The sequence below is a fragment of the Furipterus horrens genome, unplaced genomic scaffold, assembly GCF_987537825.1.
Source record: "Furipterus horrens unplaced genomic scaffold, mFurHor1.1.pri manual_scaffold_2, whole genome shotgun sequence".
Taxonomy (NCBI): domain Eukaryota; kingdom Metazoa; phylum Chordata; class Mammalia; order Chiroptera; family Furipteridae; genus Furipterus; species Furipterus horrens.
The window spans coordinates 46,514,455-46,537,127 of record NW_028327172.1 but is presented as its reverse complement, the minus strand read 5'-3'; the positions used below and the strand labels follow the sequence as shown (position 1 = coordinate 46,537,127).

Here is a 22,673-nt window from a genome sequence, read left to right as displayed (position 1 = left end):
TGGAGACAGGACTGCAAAAAGGCCCCCATCTCACACCTGGCCAAAACTTGAGTACTGTGTTTTGAACAAAACCATAAGTAATTAGCCACAAATTCCTAAAGAATTCTCACAAAGATATATTTGACAGTTTCCTTTGTGGGTAAAGGAGAGAAAAAAATCCTAGCACTGATGCTTCTGTCCTCTTATATTTAAGAGGAAGAATAAGAAATTCAACAGAAAATACACTTATTACTACCAACAGACAAACTAAGATGCTTGAAATGCACTATTAGAAGACTCAAAACAAAACAAAACACACTACTCAAAGTCCAGAATTCATAGGCCCATAATAAATTTGGCACTTAAAAGACAGAATTTCCACATGTCAGGAATTTTATGCCCTAATCATATGCTACCATTAAAGTGTAAGAGGCCCTTCCAGAGGAGCGGCAGGAGCATAATGGGACAAGGCTCACGACTGATTAAGATGTCTTCACTAGTTTTAGCAACCACATTGCCTGGGAAAAACTGATTCTTCAGTGAATCCATATTTTTAAGACAAAAGTTTGAACAAGAGCAAAGTCAAAGGGAAAAAAATACTTCTCTATCAGAGCCCAGCTGTGGCAGGTGCCACAGGAAAGACGAAATGACAATTATGGGCTAATACAACTAACAAGAGGCTTAAGAGGCTAAACCCACAACTCTCTCAAATGCAGAAATAAGTCCCAGGACCTGAGCATCCCATCAGGCCGCCAGGCCAAACCCTGAAAGCCGCACACAACTCTGGTTCAATTATGCAAAAGGTACAGGCTAAAACATGGCTAAGAGTCAGCTAATGACTCAAAGCCTGAATTCTTTTTCTAAACCAAAGATATTTTTTCCAGTTTTATCGAGCTATAATTGAAGTACATGAATGTTTAAGTTTAAGGTGTACAGCATAATGGTTTGACTTACAGATATTGTGAAATGATAACTGCTATAAGTTTAATTAGTAAGTAGCATCCATAATCTCATATAAATAATATTGGGTTGGCCAAAAAGGCGGTTATATTTTTTCCATAAAATAAAAGCCACATTTTTCATTTTCACCAATAACTACTGATATGGATATTCTGAGTATGTTTGCTATCTCCTGCTATTGGCTTCTAGTGCGTAGAGGCCAGGGGTGCTGCTAAACATCTTCCAATGCATAAGACGGCCCCACAGCACAGAATTATTTAGCCAAAATGTCAATAGTACCAAGAAACTTCACAAACAACTTTTGACATGTTTGATCAGTCACAGCACCTTCTCCATACACTGCACAAATCTTTGTGTTTCAACTCTGTTTTTACCTTTCTTGAAATAATAAAGCATAACACGCCGAAAATGTTGGGTATCTTCTTCCATCTGCAATCTTAAAACAGCTGCTCAAAATTTCACTAATTTGATTTTTTTTAAGGTACGCTGATATGACAGCTGAACAAAATTGTTTTGAATGAACTTAAGGATAATTAAGCACTACTTTTTGACCAACCCAATAAAGAGAAAGCAAAAGAAAATTTTTTTCTTGTGAGAAGAACTCTTCAGATATCCTCTTTACTTTCATATGTATCATACAACAGTGTTAACTACAGTCATCACATTGTACATACATCCCTAGTACTTTCTTGTGACTAGAAGTTTGTACCTTTTGACCTCCTTTTTCCTATCCCCCCTGCCTTTGAAACCACGAACCTGATCCCTTGGTCTACGAGTTGCCTTTTTTTAGGTTCTACAGATGAAAATGAGATCATACAGTACTTGTTTCTTTCTCTGACTTATTTTATTTAGCACAATACCCTCAGGGTCCATCCATGTTGTCACACATGGCAGGATTTCTTCTTTTTTATGGCTAAAGAATATTCCATTTTACACTCACACAGACACCCTGCCCACAACTTTCTTTATTCATTCATCTGTCAATAGACACTTGGGTTGTTTCAAAGCCTGAATTCTGTTCCCCTCTAGGCCTCCATTAAAAGCACATGCTTTTTACCTAACATGGCCTACAAACGGGAAACAGTAAGGAAGTGATTTGGAAGAGTCAAACCTCTCTGAAGAACAAACGGAACAAAATACCAAAGACTCATGACACTATTCAGTCTAATTATCTGTATGAGCTTCTTTTCCACTGTTCAAATGTATAAAATGACCATTCTAAAAACAAACAAAAGAACCCAAATATTTCTCAACATCTACGATAACATTTAAGTTGGTATTTTGATTTCCTCCTTGAAAGTGTTTTTAGATGTATTACCTCACCTGAATCTTCACGACAATCCCACATGTAGGCAAAATGGGAAATTTACCTCCATGCCATAAATCAAGAAACTCCCCGCACGAGGTGACATAACTTTTGTCCAAGATCTCAAAGCTTATTTTTTATAGTGTATGGCCCAGCTGAGAACCAGGTGTTCTAACTTTAGCTGTAGTGGTCTCTATACTGTGCTCCTTAGAAGTGTGGGCCACAGAAGCAGCAAGGCTCCACTGGGGGTGGGTCACGTGCCATTGAAGTTTGAAGCACGCTGCTCTAGAGAGGTGCCCCTCCATGGTAGGAACTTTGTCTCTGGACTGGGAGCCCCAATTTTTCTTACCCATGCAGCCTTCCTCATCCACAAAGGTTTTAGATTTCAACACTCGCCTCCGTTTTCTTTTGTTTTCTCCACTTAAGATCTAAAAAGACCAGAGGTTACAACATTGAGGTGACCAATGAAATCAGAGAAAAAGAAACCCTTCTTTTTTTTTTTTTTTTTTCTTGGTCCATAAAGACACATTTATTTACATTCTCAATGGACTAAAAGAGGTTAAAACTGTCACAATTAAAATTTTATGCTTCCAAAAATATATAATCAATGCACTTAACTTAAAGCTTCAGTTATTAATAACTTCATTTAGACTTCTTAGAAAACCAACACAAACATACTTTCTAGAGTGCAAAATGCTTATTAAATACTTCAGTAACACAAAAGCAGTTTGTTTTCAACCCAGGAATGCTCTCCGGAAGGCTCATCCCCAGCAGGACGCCCACTGCGGGCGCTGGACGCCGAGCAAGGCCGCCCACCGGGCCGAGCGCTTCGGGGCAGTGGCGCTACTTGTACAGGCTCATCGTGGGGCTCTGGTACATGCACATGTATGCGTCACAGAGCAGCCTGCGCGCGCAGCCCTGGATACGCCTTGAGTCCAGGGAGTGCAGGTCCTCCGGGGACATCTTCAGGTACTCGCGCACTTCTGGGCACGGGGTCACCTGCGTGATGTTCAAGCCGTTCTGGCCACCGTCGCGGTCGGCCATGTTGTCGAAGAAGAGCCAGGCGGCGTCATCCTTGCCGTACTTCACGAAGGCCACGTAGTGGCTCGTCTCTATGCACAGGACGGCGAACAGCTCCATCTTCTGGCAGGGGATGCAGCCCTGCCTCCAGTCCCAGTCTGGCAGGTCTTTGGGGAGCGACACGGCATTGTACTGATGAGTCAGTCTCTTGGGATGAAGGGGGACCTGAGTGTTGCAGGTCTTACAGAACTGCTTGATGCTGCCGGCCGCGATGTCCCCGTCCTCATAGCATTCCCTGCACTCGAAAGTGGCCAGCCCCCCACAGATCCAGCACTGTCGCGGGGTGTCTTCAAGTAAATCTGTTATATTTAATTCCAGGGAAGGAAAATTTTTTTTAAATAGTTTAAAGTCTTTTCCAAACCGAGGCATCTGAATAATGAGACATGACGGTGCCTCGGCAAATTTCAGGTTACTGTTGATAAAAGACCATTCTAACAACTGTTGAATTGTAGGAACTCCAACTTTCTCATTTTTTCCAATAAAAATTTGATAGAATTAACAATCTTGTACTTTTTGACCCGCGGATCTTATTTTTAACAACGGCTCTACCCTTAAAATATGATGAAATAAGATATTCAAGAATTCTTCAGGATTTTTTCTTCAGAGGTAAACCCTGAGGCGGCCTCAACCTTTTCAAGTATTTTCCTCAGCTTCATAATCTTTGTTGCGCATACATATTCATATATTCTCAGAGGGTTAACGATTTCTGTCCTCAGTAGCTCCTGAGTTTCACTATAATATTCTACGTCGTTCTTTTCTTTGGGTCGAAGTAACACCGTGTCCAAAACAGAACTGAACGCAAACAAGCAGAATAAGGTCGAGTCTAGGTAACAAGAATTGTAATGACCATGGATACCTTTCTTCTTTCCAGTCATTATCTCCAACCCTTCCTTTTCCATCTTTGGTGGGGTGTTTTCTTCCACAACTTCACTTAAGTAGCCTCCAAAGGCTAGCGAGTTGCAGCGCTCGATCTGGTTGGACACCGGCTGCAGGGAGGCGAACCTCGAGTCGGACCTGCAGCTCTTCAGCTTGACGAAGAGCGCCTCCTTCAGGGCGCAGGTGAAGTACCGGGTGCCCCGGAACGTCCCGTCCGTGCAGCCCGCACACTCGTCCTCCAGCTCCAGCCCGGCCAGCACGTCGTTGAGGCCCCGCGGCTGACCGATCCAGCGGATCACCCCGTAGAAAGGGGGGTTCTCTTTGACTTCGGCCAGCAAGCCCACCTCCAGGCCGTGCGAGGCGCCGAGGGACACGGCCACGGGCGGGCTGTCCTGGACAGGGGCGTTGTTCAGCTCGCCCATCACGGACTGGACGGACAGGGACAGCGGGCTGTGGCCGATGCTCCCGTTGGTGCTGGGTGCCTTGGTCAGGCTGAAGGGCAGTGAGTGGAATCTGTTCTCGCTGGAGAGCGAGCTCGCGGGCGGCGGCTGCGGGGGCGGCGAGGCCTGTCCAAATTCCGGACAGCTCCGTGAGCGACTTCGCGGGGTCTTCGGCAACTTCATCGGTGTACCACGGCCTTTTTGATTTGGATTGTGGCTGGGAGTCAACAGAAGACCCATTTAAGGTATAAAATATTTCAGATCTGTTTCTACTTCCAGGGTCTGAGGTAGATCCTGTAACCTTTGGTTTATTGTGACTGGACGGACCTTTGTCCCCAACACCTCTTGACGCGAAGGTGGGTTTGGGAGGCCTCCTTTCCTGCGTCACGCTGTCTGGGAGGATGTCATTGATGCGCAGGAGGATCGTGCTCTGGACGCTCGCAAAGCTGCAGAGCTGCGCGCCGTCAAAGCGGCCGTCCCAGTTGCCGATGGGGTTGTCCATGTCCACGCCAACAAAATATCCTAAGCTTTCCTTTCCGGGCAAAACATCACAGAATATAACTGTTCCCGACTCCACAGTCTCCCCGAGCTTCAGAGACCCTGGCATTTATCTCCAGAAGGGGGAGGTACGCCTGCGCCATGTCCCCTGGTCCCGCATAGTCACTCTCCAGCCCGCTGCCCTCGTCGCTGACGGCTTCTAGCTTGTCCAGCGCCACGAACACTCCGCAATCTTCATCGCACTGGAAGAGCTGCTTCCCTTGATATACCCCGTCAGTGAAACCTTGGCCGCGACCTTCTTCCAGCAACTCTACTCCGAAGAATATGCCCGACACTGTCCTCTCTAACAGGGGCCCACGGAAGCGCACAACTCCCCGGAACTTCTCCTCCCCAGGCCTCAGCTGGACTCTCACGTGGCAGCCCACATCTATTTGGAGGCCTTTGCTTAGTCTGTTCCTATTTCTAAACAGACTTAGCCTCTCTTCGCAGTTGGTAATGGCCAAAAGCAGCTCTGTGTATTTCTCATTGATTTCTACCACATCCTTTTCATCCACAAAGAGAACTGCATGCGGCTGCTCTAGGAGCTTTAATCCAATCTGACTTTTCTTGCCTTTGGCCGCGGGGCCCCGCGCGTGACCCACGGCGCGGTCTTGGACGTACTGCCCTATGGTCCCCTTGGGCACCTTCAGGAGCTTCTGCGTTTGTTTGTCTGCGACACTGCATTCCTGGAGAAGCAAATAAAAGACCCGCTCTTCCCAATAGGGCGCAGCAGCTTTTTCTTGGCTCCATAAGCCGGAGCTCATTGTGACATGAGGTCCAGAGTATTAACTCAGAAAAAAGGGCACTGGGGTGCTCGTGGGAAAGCCGCAGAAAGGAAATCCAGTGAGGGGCCCAAGGCCTGCTTTTAGCAATTTGATGTCCATGCTGTAAAGGGACGGCAGAGCAGATGCCTTGTTTCAGGGGAGCGCACCCTTCCACTACAGAACTGCGGGCTGGGTCACAACCATCCTCACGCAGAAAGGTGGAAACTCCCACTCGCAGCCCATGCACAGCCGAACATGCTACTTGGGCCCACCCCCACCTGTCCCCCCCTTCTTAATTTACAACAAACAATTCCAATATTCCACAGTGACAAAAAGCTGAATGAGGAATCCTACCATTTCCTTTTAGAGGACCAGCCCTGCCCCACAGGTAAGTTATGCTCATTGTATGTGCAGGTCTGACATTTCATTATTAATGAGAAAAGTAACATGTGGAACAAAAAAATCTGTGTTCATTCGTCAAAATACTTTTGTTGAGCAGTGCAGGCACCATGGGTTAAAAAGACCAACAGGACAAGAACCTTAGTGGAGAAGAGAGGCAAAGAAAACAGACCACTGTGGTAAGGGCTTTACCGAGGGGCCAAGGCAGGTATTAAGGGAGCACACAGACTAGAGGTTTCCATGGAATCGGCTCTTGCTGTAGATATTTGCTATTCTAGCCTCAACACTGCAACATTACATCCATCTAATTTAGTCTCAGACTGGCATTACTTTCCTTTTTCCCCACTGGCCTTTAATCCCAGCTCCTCTTCAGCTAATGAAGAAATCAACACAAAATTTAAATGAGTCTTAATACAATGAATTCAAGAAAAACAACAGTTATAAAGAAAAAAGAAAACTGTAAGCTGTCATCTTCTCAACTCTTTATTATCTACCCTAATAGATGTAGACAAGATGCAGCTAAAGATCACTCAAAACTAATTTCTCAATTTGTTGCCAGCTGTTCTCATCCAGCTCTTTTCAGGAACAGTAAACAACATGTATAAGTTGTTTGTTTTATCTCTTTCACATGCTGCTCTGATGCAGGCAAGGCATCATTTTGCACAATTCCAACGGGAGTTGGGTAGCAGAATCGGCTCCCAGGATCCACCTCTGCAATCTTCCTGAAACTGTGACCTACAGCTAAAATCTCACTTCAGAGTAAGAGACAGAGAATGTCCATTCTTAGGACCTATAGGAGAGCAGAATGAGACAAGAGCCATCTACTGGCATTTGTGAAGTATACAGCAGAGAACAGATTTAACAGTAGTTTTAGATCCTCGGGTGAAGAGGAAGGCAGGAACAGGCAACCATCCCAGTAAAGCTGTACCTTGACAGGAGGCGGCTCTGGTTCAGCGATCGGCCCTGGTTCAGGAGGTGGAGACGCAGGAGGAGGTGGGGATGGTGACTCAGCTTCACAGGCCCCAGGAGAATCTGGTGTGACGGAAATTATGAAACAAGCTTAGATAACAGAACTAAAACGGCACTATCTGGTACATCGCCTTCCCCATTGGCTCTCTTAAGTTTCCACGTCCAGCAAAGGACATTTTGTAGGCAGTAATTCCTGACAACCAAGGACTCTGCAGTTATGTATATATCTATACATGTTTATCTTTAAAATATACAAATTATTAATTTTACACAAAGAAAATTAGAGAATCAAGAATCATTAGAGCTAGAGTGTACCTTAGCTAAACCTTGTATTTTACAAATAAGTTAGGGTATGAAATTGTTTGATAAGTATTACTGATCGCCTACCATGAGTCATGTGTATCATTTACATTGTTTCACTTTATTCTCATAAGAATCCTAAGAGAGTCATAATCACACATTAGACTTGAGTAAACAGAAGCCCAGAGAGGTTCGCTTGACAATGTCACAGAGCTTGCAACTGTGTCAGAAGGTTTTACACCCAGGTCAGTCTGATTCCTCAGCCTTACTGCTCCAACTTTCCCACGCTACCTCATCATTCAGGACCAGACATTTTCTCTTAAGATCAAGTAAGGGAAATAATCTAAGATTATACCAAATGTTCCATGCCAGTCTTTGTGACTGTGGTCTAAGGATTATTTGCAATCACCTGAGATGTTTGTTAGGCTGAAACTTTCCAGCTGATGTTAAGAGCATCAGCTTTGGGGGGTGGGGGGATCGTCTTTGAAATGATCATAATTATAGCTCGAACAACTAAGACCGGCTTAATATATTATATGGGAATTATTTCCAGTGACTGCCCCACTGATGAGGCTTATTTTGCTATATTGAGAACACCTCTAGGAAAGAAACACTGCTATGGAAGTGGTATCACCAGAGAAGAGAGCATCGCCAGAGGGGTCCCATCATTTCTGAATGGTTCCAGAAAGAGTAGTCTTAGTATAAGGCCCATGAGAGGGGAGTGAAAATCCTCAGCTGACCTATTGCTTAATTACCACAAAGAAATTGCTGGTCAAGGGACTGGGTAGCTGCTTAGCCATACCTGCTCCCTGAATCTCCTGGCTGTATTCAAATTCCTAGCACAAGTCTTGGATCTAACATCCTCCCAACTGATTAGGTCAGTGTTAAAAGTTATGACAGTGGAGGGTTCAAGGCCAAATGACCTAAAGAGCCAGAATGAAACAATAAATTATACATTTCAAGTATGAAATGGGCCCCAAAACTTTATAAGCCCTGGGTCACAAGAGACACACATAAAAAAAAAAAAAAGTGGTCCATCTATTAACCCAGCTGTGGGAGGCTAGAACCTGATGGGCACTTGAGCAAGCAAAAGAAAAGATAAACCACAAAACCAAGCACCCATTTTTTTCCTGAAGGTATAGCTGTTAAGAAAGCTGTGCCAGCCCTGGCTGGAGTGGCTCAGTAGGAGCGCCGGCCTGCGAATCAAAGGGTGCCGGTTCGATTCCCAGTCAGGGCACATGCCTGGGTTGTGGGCCAGGTCCCCAGTTGGGGGCGCCCCAGAGACAACCACACATTGATGTTTCTTTCCCTTTCTTCCTTCCTCTCTCTCTAAAAATAAATATTTTTAAAAAACAGAAAGAAAGCTGTGCCATATTGTATTGCAGTGATAGGAGGAAAGTTTTTGCAGTGAGGAAGACAAAGAAGGAATTTTGAGTACTCAGTACAGTATTCCCTCACTTATGGCGAGTATTACGTTCCAGAGCCCCCCGCGAAGTAGGAACCTTACATTTATTCTACACTCTTAAACCTACGTAACTTTAACAACATATTTATACAGGACCACAAAATCATGCAATATAGCGAAAAATCCACGATAAATAATTAAATATATTTTTTAAAATCCTGTGATACAGTGAGGCCGCGATAAGTGAACCGCGTTATAGCAAGGGACTACTGTAATAAACAGGAGTACTTACTCTATTTCCAGTTCTGCGACCCCTTGATGAAACAAGGCAAACACATAGTCCTAGTGGCACCCTCTAGACCCCTTTCTCCACTGTGCTATCTGGAGCTGTTTATCCAGATTCCCCCTCCAGACTCGAAGCTCCATAGAGGCATGGGTGGGTATCATGATTTCCTTGGCATTGAATACATAGTAACAATTTTTTTTTTTTTAAATAAAGGAAAACAATCATTTTCTGAACTAAATTTGGGATGAGGGGCTTCCTGGTCAAGAAAGATTCAGCATATACCCCCCTTGCCCCACACCCCCAGAAAGAAACATAATAATAAAGGAGTGAAATGTTGTAAACCCCCTCCCCCCCATACCAAAGAAGAGAACAGAAGAGGAGCAAAAAGCTCTTCATGACTAAGACATTTCAATCAGTCCCTGAAAGACGGAAGGTGGACGGAGGAAGCTGACAGAAGCATCAATTAGATAAGTCAGATAGGAAAGGTTCCCATCTATTACAAAATTTGTTTTATCTGATTTTTGAAATTGTATATAGGTATTACTTTAAAATTTTTTAAAAATAAAATGTTTTAAGAAAGAAATAGGGAAAACAACTAGTTTTCTGGGCTTTACAAACATTAATCATTCATTCTCATAACAACCCCACAAAGTCATTATTACTATTACTATTATTTGTTTTAAACAACTGAGGGTCATTCAGAGATTTAAAAAAAAAACTTGCCCCATTCATATACTAGATTTCATGTCTGTGTGCCTTAGTCTTAATTATCAAGCTATTATACTTGAATATACTTTTAGTGACATAAGATATGGAATGTTTGATGCACTGGTGTAATTTAAATATAGGATGGGGTAAAAACTTATAGTTGTTTCTGTGGAAAATAATATAATAATTAATTAATAATTCAAGAATAAACTGTGTTTTATGTACTCACAACTGTAAACCTACTTTTGCCCAACCCTGTATATTCGTAACAAATCTGCAATTCGGGGAGCAGAATACCACTGTGGCAAAACTAATTTCAGGAATCCAGCAAGGTAACCACTGTTTATCAGTTTTCTGGCAGAGACTGATAATTAGAATTCCTGGAAATCATTCCTCGCTTCCCAGGAAATTTTTTTACTACCTATCTTACCCTTCAAAAGGAGATCATTTGCTTAACATTCTCCATAAGCAATCTGCAAGGACTGAAAATGCTAAAGATTTAAACATATTGGTTAAAACTATGTATTCCTAGCAATGTAGACGTTCTTAATGTTATCTCTTTTGGGATCCAGTCTTGTCTTGCTTTACAGAGAGAGCATATATAGAATTGCTAAAGGTGCTTATGACTCTGCCAGGAAGGGGAGAAAGGGATAGTCTCTTAAGTAGAGAGAGAGTCAAGGACAAGAAGCTGAAGGGAATTTTCTGAGAGAAGGTACTGCAAATGTATTTACTACTGTCACTTATTGAATAACTCAAAAGGAAAAGTGGGGGGCGGGGGTAATAAGAAAACCTAGTCTCTTTCAAGCACTGTCCCAACACTTTTGACACGTCATCTTATTTGATGTTTACAAAAAGCTACACAGTTTCTAATAACGTCCTCATTTTAGAGATGAGAAAACAGGAACTGAAGAAGTTAAGTAATGTGTCTAAAGTGTCACACAGTAAGTGGTGGAAGTAAGACTTAAATTCAGTCTGACTCCAAAGTCCCTGCCACTTCCTCCACTCCTGTTGCTCATCTGCTAACTTCAAGCTTACGATGACATACTAAACTAATAGCACATACTGAGTGTAACAGAAATAAAACAATAATAAGTTAGAGACTGTGGAAAGGTTTAAAATAAAATCCCACTGGCTTTGAGACAAAGAAATTTAGGAGTAAAATGGCCAAGGTTTATAAATTTAGTCAGATGCCAAAAATTATCTTTGCCAGAGAAAAAATCTGAGAGCCTCTGCTCTATATCATCTGTTACTATAAGCTGTCCATCTCCATCACATTTCTTCTCACTCCTTTCCAAACTAAATAACCCCACTCATATTTCTAGTCACCCACAGGTATAATTTTTGTGGGCTAAGGGTCAGAATTTCAGAGATTATTTCAAAAGTATGTAATGAGTGTTCAATCAACCACAGTAATTCCTTGACTTAGAGCTGCTCCTTCACTAATAATACCAGAGTACCTAGTTTCCCTTTTTAATGTACATTACGCTCATGGCTTCAAAGACTGGTTGGAAATAGGTAAAAGACTATTCTAATTAACACATATTCCTAAGTGATTTTCCCATATTTCTGCACAGAGTTGCCTCTATTTTCTCAGCTCTTAACTGGTCAGAATGTTCCTTGATGGTTGTTTTGTCAACACACTTGGGAATTTTCCTTTAGAAAATAGGCAGAGGACCTGGATAGACACTTCTCCAAAAAGGACATACAGAGGGTCCATAGACATAGGAAAAGATGCTCAACATCATTAATCATCTGAGAAGTACAAATTAAAACCACAATGAGATATCACTACATACTTGTCAGACTGTCTCTCAACAATAAATCAACAAACAAGTGTTGGTGAGGATGTGAAGAAAGGGAACCCTAGTGCACTGTTGGTGGGAATGCAGACTGGTGCAGCCACTGTGGAAAAAGAGTATGAAGTTTCTTCAAAAAATTAAAAGTGGAACTGCCTTATAACCCAGTGATTCTACTCTGGGTATTTATCCAAAGAAACTCAAAATAGTACTAATTCAAAAGAATATATGCACCCTTGTAAGAAACCCAAGTATCCACCACTAGATGAGTAGATAAAAGAGTGGTGGTGCGTATATACAGTGGAATATTACTTGGCGCCCCACCCTCCCCCAAAAAAAGAAATCTTACCACTTACAATAGCATAGGTGGACCTGGAAGGTGTTATACTAAGTGAAATAAGTCAGAGAAAGACAAATACCATATGATTTCACTTATACATGGAATCTAAAGAGCAAAATAAATGAACAAACAAAAGAGAAACAGACTCATAGATACTGAAAACAGATAGTTGCTGGGGAGCAAATAGGGAGGCTGGGGCAGTAGCGGTGTTGTTTGCGGGACTGGGTGAAAACAGTGAAGAGATTAATAACTACAGATTGGGAGTCACAAAGTAGTCCTGGGGATGTCAAGTATAGCACAGGGAATATAGTCAATATTGTCACAATTATGCCCAGTGCCAGGTGGGTACTTGAAGTATCGGGGGACTAGTTTGTAAAGTATATGGCCGTCTAACCACTATGCTATACACCTGAAACTAATACAAACTAATACTGAATGTAAACTAATTGAAAAATAAAATTTTTAAAACTAAAATTAAAAAATAAATAAAAATCTTTGATGATATATGTTAACAATCCTTATCTTCTTTCCCTTTGTATCTGTTATTTTGGCAAATTACAAGAAAATTACAGTTCTGGTCCAAAGGCTAAAGTAGATCTTAAACAGAAATAGGTGCTGTATGTGTCTCAATGCTAGGATTACTAGTGTTGTTGTGACCCATAATAAATTACTTATTGGCTCTTTGAGCATCATAATGAAAATTGACCCCTGCTGTGGACTGAATGTTTTTGTTTCCCCAGAATTCTATGTTGAAGCCCCGATCCCTAATGTGATGGTACTTGGAAGAGGGGACTTTGGGAAGTAACTGAGTTATGAGAGTACAGCCCTCATGAATGAGATTAATCCTTTATTAGACACGAGAAAGGAGGTTTATCTTCCTGCCATGTGAGCATAGAGCAAAAAATGGTGTTCTTCTGCCAACCAGAAAGGAGCTCTCACCAAGAACTGAATCAGCCAGTTCCTTGATTCTGGACTTCTCGGTCTTCAAAACTGTGACAAATAAATTTCTGTTGTTTAAGCCCCAGTCTATGGTATTTTTGTTACAGCAGCCTGAACTGACAGATAATCTCACTAACCAAAAATTAATAGCAATGCCCACCTTCATCTTCACTGCTATCAGACTCAGGAAGTTTGAGTCTTCTCCTCTTTTTCTTCAGGTTTACAGTTTCTTTTGTCTCATCATCAGACAACTCCACTCGCTTCCCCCTGTGGCCATCCAGGAAAAATTTAAGCATGTTACACAAAATAAAATTCTAAGTATTCATATGCTACTATGGGTCTTGCTTCAGAACTCATGGTTTTAATTCCAGAGAATATAAAAGTCAAAGAGGACTAATAAGGATTCTTTTTAAGACTAACTGACCACAAGTAAGTAGGTTACTTCATGGGGTGACCAAAATAAAAATTTTCTCTAGCTCTCTACAGAATGCTGGAAACTACTACCAGGTTATTGAGAATCTTCCTTAATTTTTACTTCCCCTATTGGCATTTCAATAATTCAACACACATTAGGTAAGCAACCACTACCTACATATACAAGGCTCTTTGATAAACACTAGGGATGTAAATAACAAGAAAATACTGTTCTAGACTTCCAGTCAAGATGGAGGTGTAGACAGACATGCTGCGTCTCCCTCCACAACTAAGAAAGAATACAACTACCTCAAAACTAGAGATAACCAGAAGTTTCAGAAAAACCGAGCTGCATGGAAGCCCAACAAACAAAGATATAAACAAGAAATACTCATCTAGACGGGTAGGAGGGGTGGAGCCGGGGCAAAGAGGATGCGGTGTGGTGGTGGCAGCAGCAGGGCAGCAGAAAATGCAGTCACACGTTTTAAAAAGTTGGGAGGGACACCTGGGGAGCGTTCCCAGCTCCTCACCAGACCTTGAAGCCCACAGTCCCAGCACCGGGGAAAATCAAGCCTCATTGCTTCTGACTGTGCAGACCAGTGCATGTTGGAGCAGAGGCAGAGACTGCCGGTCTCTCAGCAGAGTCTGCTTGTTTAAAGGGCCACCACGGTCCTAGAAGGTCTGCAGACCCACCCACTCTGGGAACGATGGCCAGGGCAACAGCTAGAGAGGTGCCAGTTCCATACGGAAGTGGGAGAAGTGCCTGGAAAAGGGGCGAGTGCTCAGCAAGTGGCGTTGTTCCCTCTCAGACCCCTCCCTCATATACAGTGCCATAACGTAGCGAAATGAGTCGCCCTGTACTAATGAATACCTAAGCCTTCGCCCATAAGTAACAGGAGTGACAGTTGACCTAGGACAGAGAGGCAAACAAACACAGGGCCCTGTCAAAACGAGGAGACAGAGAATTATGGCCGAAAAGAAGGAACGGATCAAGGTTCCAGTGAGAGAACTAAGCAATGAAGAGACAGCCAATCTAACAGATGCAGAGTTCAAAACACTGGTGATAAGGATGCTCACAGGCTTGACAGATATCCTTAAGTATGGCAAACACTCAAGGGAAGAAGTGAAGGCCATGCTAAATGAAACAAAGGATAATCCACACAAAACCAGTGGTGAAGGGAAGGAAACCGGGGTTCAAATCAATGATTCGGAACATAAGAAAAAAACAGTTAACAAGTACAGAATGAGAAAAAAAGAATTGAAAAAAATGAGGAGAGGCTTAGTTAGGAACCTCTGAGACAACTTTAAACGTGCCAACATCCGAATCATAGGGGTGCCAGAAGGAGGAGAGGAAGAGCAAGAAATTGAAAGCTTATGTGAAAAAATAATGAAGAAAAACTTCCCAAATTTGGTGAAGGAAATAGACATACAAGTCCAGGAAGCTCAGAGAGTCCCAAACAAGCTAGACCCAAAGAGGTCCACACCAAGACACATCATTGTTAAAATGCCAAAGGTGAACGATAAGAGAGAATCTTAAAAGCAGCAAGAGAAAAACAGTTACCTACAAAGGGGTGCCTACAAGACTGTCAGCTGATTTCTCAAAAGAAACTTTGCAGGCAGGAAGGGACTGACAAGAAGTATCTGAAGTGATGAAAAGCAAGGACCTACGACCAAGATTACTCTTATCCAGCAAAGCTATCATTTAGAATCTAAGGGCAGATAAACTGCTTCCCAGGCAAGATAAAGCTAGAGTTCATCATCACCAAGCCATTATTATATGAAATGTTAAAGGGACTTATTTAAGAAAAAGATGATCAAAACTACGAACATTAAAATGACAGCAAACTCACAACTATCGACAACTGAATCTAAAAAATGAAAACAAAATCCAACTAAGCAAACCAGAGTAGGAAGAGATCATAGGTATAGGGATCATTTGGAGGGTTATCAGCTAGGAGAGGTAAGGGGTAGAAATGTGGAAATGGTGCAGGGATTAAGAAGGGTAATTGGTTGGTACAAAATAGACAAGGGGAAGTTAAGAATAATAGGAAAGGGTGAAGCCAAAGAACTTATATGCACGACCCATGGACATGAACTAAGGGGGGTGGGATTGTTGGAGGGAAGGGGAGTACTGGGCATAAGGGAGCCAAGGGACAAGCAATTGGGACTACTGTAACAATATAATCAATAAAATATACTTTAAAAAAAAGAAAATAAAATACTGTTCTCAAGGAGCACTGACTGGAAAAACAGATATAAACACTACTAACTATAATACAATGTGATAAATTTTACTGGACAAATATGGGACATGAGTTTTAATTGAAAACTTTTAAAAGCTAAGTAGAAGTTCATCAGATAGAAAAGGGATACATATTTTAAAGAGAACAAACAATATGAGCAAAGTCACAGACATAAGACCTCAAGGTGATTCTAATGACCACATTCGATCAGTCACAGCACCTTCATACACTACATAATGCTTTGCGTTTCAGTTGTGTTTTTACCTTTCTTGAAATAATAAAAGGATAACATACCAAATATGTTGTGTATTTTTTCCATCTTCAACATTAAAATGGCTACGCAAAAATGCATGCTGAAAATGACAGCTGTCAGACTATAACTGAACAAAATTGTTTCAAATGAAGTTAAAGATAACTAAGCACTACTAGAGCCGTCTTACAGAAACAAACAAAAGAACTTTTTGGCCAACCTAATAACTTATCAAGGCTCCACTGTGTGTTAAAGACATAATTTTTATCTTTAAATACATTATTTCTTATGTAACTTTAAGTATCAACTTATTTTTCTACCTTAAACTACAAAAAGATAAATTAAACCCAAAATAAGAAGGAAATAATAAGGATAATAGCAGAAATCAGTAAAGGAAATTAACAAAGCTAAAAGTCATTATTTCTGGGGAGAAGATTAATAAAATCAATAAGCCTTTGACAAGACTGATTTTAAAAAAAAGACAAAAAATATATTACCAATATTAGGAATAAAACAATGAAGGGATCTGTAGTGATAACTACCGATAATCAAAGAATAACTTTAAGCCAATAAAATCAACAACATAGATGAAATAAATTCTTTTAGAAACACAACCAAACTAACCCAAAAAGAACAAGAAAATTTGAAAAGCTCTAAAGAAATAAAATTCATAAAAACAAAAAAAAACAAAAGAAACCTTTCCACAGAGAACACCATAAGCCTAGATTCACTTGTGAATTTTATCAAACTTTTAATAAAGAAATAATATATATCATACACAACCAGAAAACAGGAGGAATAAACTCCTCCCAACTAATTTTAAAAGTCAGCATAACTCTAATACTGAAATCTGATGTTACTAGAAAAGAAAACTGATCCATAATCCTTGTAAATGTAGAGGTAAAAAAATCCTTATATTAACAAATAGAATCTGGCAATATACAGAAAGAATAATACATCACAACCAAGTTGGAGTTTATCCCAAGAATGCAAGGTTGGTTTAACATTTGAAAACAAATCAATGTAATTCACTATATTAACAGAAACACTGTGTAATCATTTCAATAAATGCAGAAAAAGTATCTGTCAAAATTCAACACCTTCCTCCATCTGGTAAAGGGCATCTACTAAAAAATATACAGTTAACACTATACTTAGTGCTGAAATACTGAATGCATTCCTGGCGATAACCACCAACAAGAGTGTTGTACCCATGGTTGGGACATTTTAATCCAGCCATATCCCATGTTTCTAGGAGGTGAGTCCCATTGGACAGAGCCTTGACCCTCTGAAACGTCAGCATTTTGTTGATGTTTTTCTATTAGATTATCCCCAACCTTGCCACAAAAGTCAAGTATTTCTGGGCCTATCAGTGCTGACAGTACCCTTTAGAATTTCTTTTCAACAGACTAATTCCTACCAACTATGAGGTAGTGTCTCAAATTCCTGGACCCATTTTTAACAGCTTGTGTGCTTTTTATTTTCTTTTCTAATTACATTTTACCACTTGAAAAATAAACTCATTGATATAAAAAGAAAACAAAGAACTTTTTCTCTTAAACATGACTGGAAAGAGTAACCCTTCATTTGCAATTTGAAGGGAAAAACAGACACACAATCAGGCACACTTATGCCATGTCCACAAATTTAAAATGAAGGAGAAAAGACAATTGATTTAATCAATGGAGCCCAAAATACTAACTTTGGGCTTTAAATGATCTAAAATGCAGATTCCAGTTCTACTTCACTAGGTAAGATCTTGAGCTCCTCCCCTCACTTTGGTTATGTAGCTGTATCCTGAAGGCATTAAGTAGGATTTAGTGCTCAACTGAAAACTGCCTGCTGTCTATAAGCACAAACGGGCCTTCTCAACCCCAGCAGAAACGCTCTTCCTCCACAAGTGACAAAATTTTCCTACCTTTTTTTCTCCTGCTGCTGCATCCTCACAGGCTCTGCTTTTTTGCTGGGTTTCTTCAGGCCTGCAGGGGCTGCCAGCTTTGGTTGAGTGACAGACAGTGGAGGTTGTTCCACAATTTTTTCTTCTTTCATTGCTGGTTCTGAATCCAAATTGACTTTAAGTTTATCTACAAATAAAGTATAACAGAGAATGTATAATCCCATCATGCAATATTCATCTATCATTCCTTTGACAGTATACTAAGCACCAGGTAATATGTTAGGAGCAGGGACTTAAGGGATTAAAAAAGAACAGTCCCTGTCTTAACAGAGCTCATGGTCTAGTCAGAGAACATTTCTCCTTTCCAACTACCACTCTAGCTATAACTGTTTCCATTTCTGCCTCCTGCTAATACCTCATAATATCACAGCCCCCACAGCAAATGATAATAAAGGCAAGGCTTAGAAAAAAATGAATACAACTTTATGCGGTATACCTTATTTGTTAGATGAGGAAACTAAGAGTCAGAGGGATTAAAAGGCGGTTCCCAGGAGTACTCAGCTTACAAAGAGAGACAACATAAATTTGTACTAAGATCTTATTTTCTAGTATAGTCTATCTTTTTAAGCCTGGATACTTTAATATCCTACTACCTTAATGATATAATTGAAAGACTACTTTGGAATCAGAAAAGTTTGGTTCAAATCCTACTTCATGCTGGGCAAGCTGATCTATCTAAAAAGTCAGTCTTCTCTGTAAAAACCAGAGTAATATTTACAAGATTATTTTAAGAACTGAAAGAGATCAGGATGTGAGATTAAGTGATTTACCCAAAGTAACACTGATAGGAAAGGAATAGCCACGATATGAACCTAAATCAGTTTAATTCCTTGAAATCCTTATCCCCTTTTCCTACACCAAGATGGAAGAGCACAGCAACTACAGTGTAGTGCAAAGGACTAAGAAATTTAAGCAGAATGGGTCTTGCCAGCTGAGAAATTAAAGAAGAAATAGATAATTTATATATGCTACATTCAGTGATAGCTTTTTCTTCAAAGAAGTCACACAATACTCTTAGAAAGTTGTAAAGAGCATAAAGCTCTTCAATAAGCAGTGTTGGTTATATATTGTAAAATAGCTTAAACCATCTACAGTACAGAAAAAAAAAGATTGCTATCTTAGTTTCTGGCTGTTACACAGAGCTTAGTATAGCAGTGTATAAATAAAGTATATTATCTGAAAGAACAGATGATGGATAAAAGTATAGCATGCAATCTGTTCATACTTTATGTTTTGGAAATTTAAATGGCAAGTCTAAATGGTTGAATCCACCAGCCCCATGGTGATATTCTCTCCTGCATTTTCACTACAGCTGTTCTCAAACATCAGTACTTCTCAAACTGTCCCACCAAACTGTACAGGAGAGTTAAACATATATCTATAAGGAGTCCAGGGGTCAGTGAGTGGCCCAAAGAAAGTTCTTTGAGGTGCATGTGTATCTTTAAAGTTCATGCAAATACTGCATTCTATTACATAATTTATATCATTTTGTTAGCATCTGTTTCAAAATTACATCATTAGGAGGAAAAAAACCTCCAAATATTTCCTACCTACCTCATGGGTTAAGGAAAGACAGGCTATTACATCAGGTCTATCAATTTTAGAAAACTGATCTAAATTAAAACACCAATGGTCAACCAGGTTCACCATCCAGATTTTATTCTGTCTTGGTTTTACCACATTTCAGGAACTCAAATTTATACATATATTAAACTACAATTGGCCAATTAGCTGATAAGAAGATAGTTTACTGCAACAATTTGAGGCAACTGTTATGTAAGATTTAATCACATTTTCTTGTTACTTGAATGATCAAGTTCAATACTCATATCATCTAATTAAAACCATCTCATTTTATACTCAAGAACATATGAAACTCCTTTTCAAGCAAAGGAAGATAACATGATGACTGTAATTGTCACCAAATGCTGCAATTTTTAAACATAAAAAGCATTAGTTTTTGTTATTGAGATAAAATTCACACATCATAAAATTTACCCTTTTAAAGTGTTCAATTCAGTGGTTTTTATTTGTGTAATCATCACCAGTATCCAATTTTAGGACATTTCCATCACTCCCTGCCCTTGACAAGGACTAATCTACTTTCTGTCCCTATAAATTTCCCTATTCTGGACATTTTGTATAAATAGAAACAAAAAATACATGGTCTTTTTTTTTGGCTTCTTTCATGTCTCATAATGTTTCAGGGTTCATCCATGTTGCAGCATATATCAGTACTTCACTCTTTTTTGACTAAATAATATTCCATTGTGTAGAGAGACCACATTTGTTTATCGCATTCATCAGATAATGGACCTGTGCTTGTTTCCACTTTTTAGCTGTTATAAATAATGCTGCTGTGCACATCTGTGTACAAGTTTTTAATTTCTGAGTAGATACCTGGGAGTGGAACTGCAGGGTACCTCTTGATTTAACTTTTTGTAGTACTGCCACACTTTTCTTAAAGTGAGCATATCATTTTACATTCCCCACAGCAACATGTGAGAGTTAACTTCTCTACATCCTTGCCAACGCTTGTTATCATTGTCCAGCATTAAGTTGTAAATGAAATGGTTCAAGTCTCCACAATCCCTCTCTTCATCTAACTCTCAAGTTTCATTTTCATTGCAATGATCTTATCATGTGTTAAATGTAATAAAAGTATTCATAATCTAACTCTAAATATTTTAAATAATCAACTTTGTAAGCCATTCTTTTTATTAAATATTTAATTCTTTTATTTTATCCAGGTTTCCCTTTACATTCTATCATAACACCCTTTACTCTCTGCCTAACAATTACGATCATTAACTATTTCATTGTTTTTGATTTATTTGTTTCGCTGCTGGTAGAATATAAGGGCCACAAGGGCAGGAACCCTGTTTGCATATATTTTCTGCATTAACACCAACGCATAATAGTGCTTAGCACATAGTAGGTGCTCAATAAATATTTGCTTAAATAGCACATGTGAATAAATAAGTGTATACTTCTGTAAAGTTTGATTCCCCCTTCCACTTCAGGCCCTCCCAAAGCCACACCATCATCTGCATTTGGTATTTTCTTGGAGAAGAAGCTGATTTTATTTTTTCTACAATTAGCAAACATTCACATCTTACATATTTTAAAAATAATAATTCAAAATTTCACTGGCTTTTAAGGTTATAAATGCATTAAAAAAACAACAACAAATATACAGGTGCACCTAACTGAAGTTGCCAAGAAGCCAGACAATCTGACTGGGTACAGTGGAGCAGTCACCAGCTACACAGGCCAGTGATGTCAGCAGGATCTGTTTTCACAGAAGTAGGGAGGCCGCCTTGTTCACTGTGCGTGCAAGAGTACAATCGTATTTCCCTATAACCTTAAAGCATCAACTTTTCTATATGCTTTCAGAATACAAAACTGTTTTCTGATAGCTTTATGGCAAATTAAAAACTATCACTCTAAACCCTCCTCCAACCACCAATTTGACGATCATGGAAAAGCAGAATTCCGACTAATTTTGCTTACAAAGGCCCATAATAAAATGACTCCCCACAAAATCTTTACAAAACTGATGCTCCAAGAAAGTGTGCTATAATTATCCTGTGGCTCCTGGTATTCTGCCACATACCCCCAGGGGATGTTTAATGATATGAGAAGTATGAAAATATGTGACTGTTGGTTCCTTTCATATGAAAGAATTCTTATTTAAAAAAAATATTTAAATAAAGGAGATATATTTTTAAATGGCCAGTATTGTTTAGGCACTTCTAATTCACACTGAGGTCTAGCTCATTACCATGAGTAATCTGTAAAAATAACTAAAGAAAGGCAAAATTGAAGCCCCTTGGGAGACAAGAGTAATAATGATCACAGCAGGCAAACTGACCTCAGCATCCAAGATATTAACCTCAACACTGTGCTGTATAACCAGGCAGCCTCCCTTATATTTTAATCCCCATTTTCAAGAGTTCTATGAAACAAATATTTAATTCTCTTTTCAAGGCAGGAGGTAAAAATAGGAATAGTAAACTACACTCTAAGGGATCTTAGCTGAACACAGCTCACCCATAAAAACCACTATTCCGGTTGGGTTCCTTTCATCAATATATTGATAATTTATGTTAGGATTCAGGAATGCTAAATGGTATTGTCCTAGATGGGTAAAATGAGACCAGGTGGCTTTTGCCTCAGATATGTAAAGAGTTATTATAATAACATTCATGTATTAATAGTCAAAAGAAGGTAAAAACATGCTTACTCATAGCAGCTTTTCCAAAAAAATTGCTCATCATATTCCCTTTCCCTGGTACCTTGTTACCTGCTGAAGAGGCCTAAAAGCATAGAAAAGAAAACACACAAGTTTTTGTCTTAGTTTAGGCTGCTCTTCAAACAGTGGTCTCAAAAAAAAAAAAAAAAATCTCTTCAATAGCAGAGCACACTGTCAACATAGGTCAGTCTTTATATAATCATGCCAAAATGTATATGCATTAGATATAAGAACAAATCCAGACTTGCCAGTATCAGATGTCAATCTCCAACGTTTAGATTCTCACAGTTCTTATAAAATTATTGTCCATGAATATGTCTAAACTTCTCTTGCGTGCATTTAAAAACTACTTAGTTTGACAGAATTAAAATAGATCAGAGGCAGTATAGTACATGATGGGGAAAACACCCAAAACATTACATCTGTAATCATCAGAAGTAAATCTGAGCTTGTAGGTTGATGCATAGGCA

The 22,673-nt window shown here is 39.8% G+C and overlaps 1 protein-coding gene and 1 pseudogene across 3 annotated transcripts in view; both read right to left on the bottom strand.

The window, feature by feature from the left end:
* The window catches only part of POLD3 (DNA polymerase delta 3, accessory subunit), a 53,005-nt gene that overhangs the window by 3,075 nt on the left and 27,257 nt on the right, over positions 1-22,673 (bottom strand). For all 3 annotated transcript variants that reach the window (XM_090265467.1, XM_090265468.1, XM_090265469.1), the window contains 5 exons: positions 22,195-22,267; positions 17,910-18,075; positions 13,245-13,351; positions 7,270-7,373; positions 2,595-2,673 (listed from right to left, as the gene is read on the bottom strand). In XM_090265467.1, the coding sequence (XP_090121593.1) occupies positions 2,595-2,673; positions 7,270-7,373; positions 13,245-13,351; positions 17,910-18,075; positions 22,195-22,267 (529 nt within the window). The remainder of the gene's footprint in view (positions 1-2,594; positions 2,674-7,269; positions 7,374-13,244; positions 13,352-17,909; positions 18,076-22,194; positions 22,268-22,673) is intronic.
* On the bottom strand, positions 2,776-6,171 carry LOC150018486 (ubiquitin carboxyl-terminal hydrolase CYLD pseudogene; annotated as a pseudogene).